General features: G+C 33.0%; 1 protein-coding gene across 1 annotated transcript; it reads right to left on the bottom strand.

Annotated features, from left to right (window-relative positions):
* Positions 1–4036: 4036 nt before the first annotated feature.
* Positions 4037–4471, bottom strand: LOC146916936 (uncharacterized). The gene has a single exon (XM_085721773.1). It carries the CDS (start codon positions 4469–4471, stop codon positions 4037–4039), a length of 435 nt encoding a protein of 144 aa, XP_085577899.1.
* Between the last annotated feature and the right edge of the window lie 4994 nt (positions 4472–9465).

The following is a 9465-nucleotide window of genomic DNA, read 5'->3' as shown; positions in this document are numbered from 1 at the left end:
GCTTGCTTAGATGTATAAATACATCGTGGTTGTATCTCTTTCTAAAGAGAAACATGCACGTTGTCATATCCTATATTTTATTTCGATAAAGTTTTAAGGTTAAATATGATTGTCATCCTTATAAAATTGAGAACTTCTAAATTTATTCCTTATTTAATTTTAATAATTTTTTAAGTCCTTATTAAAAAAAAGCTTAAATGTGTGGCAACCTCATGCGCTTTGAGTTTTACATGCATAATAATTTAACTTTTCAAATTTCAAGTGCAACAGCCTCTTCCCAACAATCAAGATATACAACAATATTTGGAATTTATGTGCACACTTCATCATATTTCATCTTCATCATCTTCTTGGTCAAGTTATTGCAGCAGACCCCCAACACAAGTTCCAACAATGTTGATGCTTCTTTCTCTTCCAATCATAGTATTGGCATGTACATTCGAGATTCCGACGGGTGTTTTGTACTTGCTAGAACCACCTGGTTCGCCCCTTTATGCTCGGTGGACGTTGGTGAAGTATATTGAGACTTTGTCAAGCGTTGCAGTGGGTGACTGAGTTAGGCTTTTGTAACACCGATTTTCCTCAGGATTTGAAGATTGTCTTTCATGCTTTCAATGGTAATAATAATAATAGTAACAACGACTTTGGCAATATTATTTTGTAGACAACTGTTTAGTACTCTTTTTACCAACTCTAACGTAGAGTTTAGCCTAAGACTGACAAATAGGGTCACTCATGAATTAACACACGCAACCCCAATAAACACTAGTTCCCAATTGTTTCTTAATATGTACCGTTTTATATTAACGGCTTATTATCTAATGAATTGAGTTGAATTTTTTCTCTTAATTTTTTTTATTAAATAACTAATATATCTAATCTATATTATAAACCAAGTACTTGTTAAAAAAAATATTATAAACAAGATATATATCAATTATTCAACTAATATAAAACTTTCTTAAATTTAAATCCAGAGAGGTTTTTTTTTTTTTTTTTGAAACCAGAAGGGGTGAGTATAAAGTTAAGGTTGCTATCCTCAATACCACATTCACACAAAACAATGGTTATGAATCCAAGACTCTTTTTTTTTTTTTTATGTTATTGGCCACGAGGAGCTCGTGAAATTATTTTATATAAATTTTTTGGAGCTAGTGAAATTATTTTATATAACTTTTTTTTTCAAATAGTCTTAACGTTAGACATTTACCTTTTTAAAGTGATTATATTATGTAATGTTCATACCAATTAAGTTAAAGAGAATGTTAACCATTGTTCTTGGGGCATTGGTTAAAGTATTAAAATAAGTAATTTGCATCAAAAAAATGGTGTAATTATTGCTAAGAAAAAAAATAAAAACTTGTATTTCCAAGACAAAGTTTCTATTAATAGAATTCTTACCCATTGCCTTTAAGGCATTGGTTAGCAAGACTCGTAAGTTAAATGCACGGCAACTTATATAAACATCTTTAATACTCCATCCGGAGGAGTAATGTACTTAATATTGGTTTGTTGATTGGATATTGGTTTTTAGTTAACCGCGAGTTGTGGGCATAACCACATCTTTTAAACACTTAAAATCCGCAACGGCCACAATGCGAATATTTAACGATGTTTTGCATATAAAATAACCAAATATTTAATATAAACACTATATTAATGTTGATATCTTGAAAATATTAACGAGTTTTCAAAATTTTATCATATTTACTTTCTTATATATGTACATAAAAATCTACATCCGCATATTTAAACAAATAAAACCAGCAACGAGCGTGATGCAAACATATATATAACATATTTTTGCAGGCTTAATAGCAGTTTTGGCCCCTATGTTTACAGAAGTTGCGATTTTGGCCCCCTAACTAAAATAATTTGATTTTGGCCCCCTATGTTTTGCCCCGTTTGCACTTTTGGCCCCCTAGGCCAATTTTGACCAAGTCATTGCTGACGTGGCGTCACATGTGTAATTTTTTTATTTTTTATTTATATTTTTTAATAAAAAAATTTTAAAAAAAAAGTGTTTTTTTAATTAAAAAAGTATTTTTTTTATTTTTTTAATAATTATAAAAATAGGAAGTAATGTAGGGTTCATGGTTTGTCAAGGATATATCAATGTTGAGATATGTTTGTGTGTATTTGTTTTGCAATTGTTGAATGGCCTCAAACTCTTATTTACAGACCATTTCTTATTAAAAAGTCATTCATGTTTATCTAATGTTATATAAACAAATATATAGATCACATGCATGAAAATAATAAATTAAGTTGGAATAAAAAACGTTCATATGACCTGTCTCTCACATGATGCCACTCACATCTTCTCTTTAAACTATTCTTGTATTGCTATTTGGATAGTTTTTACTCAATTCATGAGCTCCTCATGGGAAATAATATATTCATCCGTATAACAAAAGCTGATTTCTTGAATTCATAATCTTAATTTTGTAGAGCACATGATTCAGCTCCTCATGGGAAATAATATGAGGAATTTTATTTGGACATCCTAAAAGTTGTGCCACACCGTATAAGTCTACCAATCCACTACTTTTTTAGCTTTTTTATTATTTTCTTCCTTTAACTCGATTTGCGTGCAGGTTAAAATTGAGTGTTACTTTTCCCACCCTATGGCCTTCTCGCGCGCCCTGCAAAAATTTCAAAAATACCCCTGGTCCGGATTTTGTTTTCCGGACAAGATTGTTAGTAACTTCCGGAATAAAAAATCCGGCCATATACGATATGCATATTTTGTGTCTTTCTTTGATGTCAAGGGTCACTGTTGACCGTTATACGACCCCCGCATAAGCTGCAATGCAATTGCAAGGGTCGTATGAGCGGTCAACAATGACCATGACACCACAAACACTCCTAAAAGCTACCTAAAAAACTTAAAATTTTTGAAGAAAATGTAAGAAAGGAGGTGAAGAAGAATGAAGGAAAATGTTGAAGATCCAAGCCTTTTTATAGCTTTATATACGTCATAGGTCTTAATTACAGTCAAATAAAACGTGTTCCACATTCAAAACAGTAAAAAAAATGCATTCAAACTCCACTAACCGGCCTAACCTTTGGTGAAACGTCACCGGCCTAAATGTTACTGAGTGTTTCCGGATTATACAATCCGGAACGTATGCAGTTTGTCCGGAGTGTAAAGTCCGAACTGTACCAGACCCTTTATTTGGATCGTTTTCGTTGCGAATGCGTTGGAAAAAAATAGATCAAAGATACATAACATAAATAAAAGCAACATAAGACAAATAAACAGTTAAAAAAACCATAATAACATAAATGATGAATCTTTTGGGAAGGTGTTCGAAGAGGAGCTTTTGAACTCGATCCTGCCGGCCTGCCAACTGACATGTTACGATCGGCAGGCCGACATTATCGAGTTCATAAGAACCTCTTCTTTGGAGTTAGATCTGCAACACAATGAAGAAAGGCAAGGTGTTTTCAAGATGATTTCTTTGAGTTAGGTCCTGCTGCCTTGCCAAATGACATATTATCTGGCAGGCAGCAAGATCTAACTCATAAAAACCTCTTGATATTTTTGAGTTATCTATCTATCAAAGAGGCATCAAGGACTATCTATATATTTTTGACAGCATGCTGAGGATCTTCATAATGCTGTCAAATAGAGAGCTAACTCATCCATTCGCGACAGCATTAGAAAGATCCTCAGCTTGATGACAAAAATTTCCATGGTTTGCTTTGGTGTGTTTATGTGTTTTGCTGGTGTTGAAGATCAAAACCGGAGAGGGTGTATTTATAGAGGTCCTTGGATGTTTTGGACCACATAAAATCTTAGTGCAATGTGGTCCATACAAAAGAATTACGTTCCCTGGAATACACTGACGCCCTATGTATTTCCGGATTTTCTAATCCGAAAAGCATATATTGGGTTATATGCTAACACGCAATTAAAACAACATAAAACACGTAACTAAAACATAAAGCAACGACTTAATTCAACAACACATAACTAACACGCAATTAAAAACAACATAAAACACGTGGTTAATTAAAACATAACACATTATCACGGATCATCTAAACTAACTTCTTCCTTCTCTGGTCCCTCCAGCAGAGCCCTGATCTCTTCGTAGTTCCTGGGCCGGTGCAAACTTTTCCGGATTTGTTCAGCAGATCTAACCAACGAAGCGTCTAACTCGATCGGTCCTCTAGCGCTGTGCTGACCAAAGACAGAGAACATGGTTCTCACGTCGTCATCGTTTGTGAGTTTCATCCGGCTGAAGCTTAGAGATCCGGCTGAGTCGGACAATGGACATCGATATTCAACACCGACCACCCTCCTAGTGTCTCTGCGGTTGAGTTGACGGTTGATTTGATCCAGCTCATCTTTCAGCCCGGATAGGGTGACATCGTCGCGAATCCTAAATAGATGGGGTGGTGTTCCACCGTTGTAGCAGACTGCCGCTAGCTTGGTGTTCCGATCAAAGCCAGGGAATTCCATGATTTTTTTTTTCTGGTGTAGTTTACTTGTAATGAAAACAGGGACCCCTATTTACAGAGGTATTTGGGCGTTGTGGACCACAAAAATTGTCGGTACAATGCAGGCCACACAGAAGAATCAAATGCTGAATCAATCCGGATTATACAATCCGAACCAACCCTCACCATACACAATGTCCCAAGTTTCACTTTGGGACACCCCATTATCGTCTTTTTCCAGAATACGTAATTCGGAGTGCATGCGTAATCCGGATTATATCTTCCGGACTTCACCAGAAGTTTTGGCCGGTGGTCTGCACCACAAAGAAAATGTTTTTCAAACGTTTTGGGCGGTGGTCAAGTGTAAAAACACGTTTTTTGACCGGCATTGATGGCCTCCCACACGTTTTTTAACCCCCTCCCCTATAAATATGGTTCATTTTCTCAAAAAATTTCACACCTTCTTCTTTCTTCTCTTCTCCTCTTCTACAACGATGTGTTTCCATCGTTGGCCTTTCATAGAAAGAGGCCTCTTTGGAAATCCATCAGGGGTCATATGATCGGTCAATAGGGTAGGGGTCAGTCTGAATCTGAGGTGGGTTTGTCTGGGTGTCATGTTGACCATCATGGTCTCTTGTTCCCTAGAGGCCCCTGAGCCCCCTCTGTCTCCCCACCAACAGATTTTCTTCTTCCCCGCCATCTTCTTTCGTCCCACCCTCTTTCCTCTTCATCAGTGGCTGGAGTTAGAGCTGGAGCCACTTAGTATAGATTATGTAATAGGATAGGATTAGAAATAGATTTAGGATATTATGTAATAAGCTTAAAAAGCTTGAAAGCTTGAAAATTATTGTAATGTATTGTTCATATATTAATAAAATGAATTGTTTTTATGTTTGTGTCTTTTTATTTATGTTTTTTAGTTTATTTGCATTTTCTTTTACGAATTGTAGACCTTACAATTGCAAAAGTTCTGGTAAAACACTATTACGGGTAATATAATCCGGATATATCTGCAAATTTCTAACAATGAAATCCGGAAAACAAAATCCGGACAAGGGGTAAAATTGGAAAAAAAAATAGGGCGCGCGAGGAAAGGCATAGGGTGGGAAAAGTAACACTCGTTAAAATTTGGCTTTATTGGATACGGTGTGGTGATTGACAACTATTTTGGGTTGTACAAATATCACACCTCAAATAATATACTCCCTCCGTCTCACAATATTAGTCGTTTAAGGTTTGTGCACGATTATTAAGGAAATGATTAATTATGTTGATTTCAATGATAAAATTAGTAGCATTTACTAAAACACCCTTATTAATTGTAGTTAGTGGAGTAGTTTAGTTGGATAAAATTCAATAAATAAGGGTATAATAGTGGAAAAAAATAATAAATGATGCATTGGTATTGTAAAGTGGCAATTATTTTGAGAAAAAGAAAAAATACTAAATAGACAATAATTGTGAGACGGAGGAGCACACTTTTCCTTTATTTATTTTTTTTTCTTTCTAAGAGTGAGGGATAAAATCAAGGGGAAGCGTAGGCATCACAATTAAGTAGCACCTCCAATCAACCCAATAATACACTGCCTACTCCTATACACACACAGATATATATATATATATATATATATATATATATATATATATGTGTGTGTCTGTGTGTGTGTGGCTTTTAAATTACAATACGAAAATGATAAAGTTCCCGAAAAAAATTATAGCGAATTTTTCCCGATACCTGTGGCTAGTTGATAAAAAAAAATTGACACCACTACCTCCTTTATTCCACCAAATCAGGACTATTCACCAACACATGCTATGCATATATGCATTCTTGAATTTTCACGACATATTCATTCGCGTTCTTTATCACTGCTCTTAATTATTTTATAATACTTTTAAGAAAAAAGTATGAAAATAACTTTTCGTGAATTTTTCGTGATCATATGTCTTCGCGACATATAGCATCACTCTTTAAATTAAGGTGCACACTTGGAATCTTTATCATGTGGCCTTGGAGCACATGTTAGCATTTTTCCTTAATTTTTTTTTTTTTAGGAAAGCATTTCCCTTAATTAAATAAGCAACTTATTCACTTTAGTTTGCGTGTGAATACCGAATTCAATCAATGACGATTTGACCATTAACACTACATATTTAGAGGAATGAATCTTCTGGTCACTTTAATTTTATCACTTTTGTATGTATTTTCTTGTTGTGTTACAACCTTAAATGTTGTGAATTTGTTTGTAAATTCATCTTTTTTAATTTTAGCGACATCAAATTTATGTTTGGATGTAATTATTAGATGATGAACCAAAAGTATTGTAATGCAACTTTTTCACCACAATTATATCTTCAACATGTTTTGTTTTCCCCAAATTTTAAAGTCAAACTTGTTCCTGTTTCCAAATTATGTAAATCTTTATCATGTATTTTTTAACTTTTCACTAAGAGTTCTGATATATGCACACCCTTATGTGACATACGACTTTTAACCCTCACACAAAAATGTGACATGTGTCCTCTTTTATTGTGTGAACTCATACAAAAAAACACAAAAACTATGAAACCATCTTCGTCTTCCCCACTTCGTCTTCTCTCTCCCTCTCTCCTCTGTGTTCCTTATTTCTTTCTATCCTTACCCAGCCAATCCCTCCTCCTCCTATACATCATCTCGACACCTCCCTCTCTGGCAGCCACTCCTTCCATTTCTACATTAGGGGGTTGTATCAATAGCAGGGAGGTCATCCTAGGCCCCAAAAATAAGTCTAAAATATGGACCCCAAAATTTAAATAAAAAGTGGAAGGTATAATGTTATAATTTTAAAATTATAGAAATGACGACTCTGAATCAAGTATAAATATTGCCAAAAGCCTTACATTTGATATGAGTATAGAGCTGTCACTTCCAACAAACCATCGTAGCATTAGAAAAAGAGAATATATATATATATATATATAAAGAAAATAGCCTCTTTCGGCTCTTTTAGGCTGTCTTTTTCTCCTTCTAAAATTACCCTCAACTTTCAATACAAATAGCACATATAAGAAATAGTTGAGAGTAAATTCAAATATTAAAACAAAATGTAACAAACACAATATTTCTTTTTTGGTTACCATACAAAATATATCGTGTAATAAACACGATATGTGTATATGTCAAAAAAAATTTTTTTTTTTTGGTAGATAAAAATTTCTTTTATCCTTAAAAAAATGTAACACTAGATCAAGTATATCTATACTATATTTATACTATGTATAAAGAAAAAAAATTTCTTTTGGGCTGACTTTTTCACTATCCCGATTTAACCCTTAAACAACTTTTTCTATAATAACTAGCGAAAGGACGGGCATGCATGTGTCCGTCTTTCCGCTCTTTTTATTGCGCTAACGTTTAAAAATTATGAACCATATTTTTTTATGAAATTTTAATTTTGATTAAAACTAAAAATATAAATGCTTTTTTCTTTCAGATTATAACAAATCAAACTATCCATGACTATCTATTACAATGATACTTACAATATAATGAAAAAAAATATAATCTAAATCCTTATTTTTTTAATGACACCAATAACAATTTTTATTATAGAAAAAATTGTTGAAGTATATAATTGAGATAATGGAAAAGTAAGTATATATTAACTCATCTAGTTTGTTACACTTTTTATTGGATAAAGAAACAAAAAAAGGATATATATACTCTATGTTACACTTTTATTTTAAAAATTAAATTTACTCTTATCTATTTGTTATGTGTTATTTATATTAAAAGTTATGTGTAATTTTTTAAAGATAAAAAGTCAGCCCAAAAGAGTCAAAATATGCTATTTTCTTTATATATATAGTACAAATAATTGTTGCTGGTGTCATTAAAAAGATAAAAATTTATTTTATATTTTGTTGTTATATTGTCGGTGTCATTCAAATAGATAAACATGATTAGTTTGATTTGTTATAATTTGAAAGTAACAAGCATTTATATCTATACTTTAATCAAAATCGAAATTTCATGAAAAACATTGTTCATAGTTTTCAAACGTTAGCACAATAAAAAGAGTGAAAATCTTTTCGCTAGTGATGATAATGATAATGATAATGATGAGGAAACATAATCATCCGAGAAATCTTTTAGAGTCAATAATTTTTTGGTGATTGAGATGTCAATTTATTGAAAAATAAATTTGAGCAATTAGATGTATTTGAAAGTATTTTTTGTATATTTATTTGATACAAGAATGTTGAAATCATTGGATAATGATGAATTCAAAAAATCTTGCACAAATTTTGAGGTTGCATTATCTCATAAGTATTTGTCAGATATTGGCGCAAATTATATATTTTTTGTATTTAAAGTATTACAAATATTGGTCAATTGTGTTAACATCAACATTTGAAATTCTTGATTATTATCCAAATGTTTTAATTACTTATCGAATTCTCTTAACAATGTCTTTGTCAACTATTGCATCTGGAGAAAAATGTTTTTCGATGTTATAATTATTGAAAAGCTTCGCATCTAGATATATATGATAGAACATATTTCTCGCAGGGGTCAAATTTAGTTTGCCATAGCCATCAAAATCTTAGAAACGAGCGTGTCCCTCATCTCCCTCATCGTCTCTGGTCTATCTAACTTCTTTCATCCCTGATCTCTCTCACTCTCACTCTCACTTTCTCTAACTCTTGTCTCCTGTTTAACTTACATCTCCCTCTATCATGTCCAGTATCCTCTCGTTTCTTTCACTGTCGCGAGTTCCAGTGACGAAAACGGCGAGTTATGAAACTGCGAAAAAACAAAAATTAGTGAGAGAAATTTAGAGAGGGAAAATGTGAAATTTCCTATAATTCCGTCACAAAATTTTGCGACCAAGAAATTTATTAGGGATATTATTTTTTCCATCACTAATTTCCCTCCCTAATTTTGCTTTTCCTAGTAGTGAATGACGAGTGTTGGATATTGGGAATCTAGTGACGACAACGACAATGGTGATGAGAAAAGATGAGGGGGGTTAC

The sequence above is a fragment of the Medicago sativa genome, chromosome 6, assembly GCF_051527215.1.
Source record: "Medicago sativa cultivar Bolivia chromosome 6, Bolivia_mono, whole genome shotgun sequence".
NCBI lineage: Eukaryota > Viridiplantae > Streptophyta > Magnoliopsida > Fabales > Fabaceae > Medicago > Medicago sativa.
This window is presented reverse-complemented; position numbering and strand designations above follow the sequence as displayed.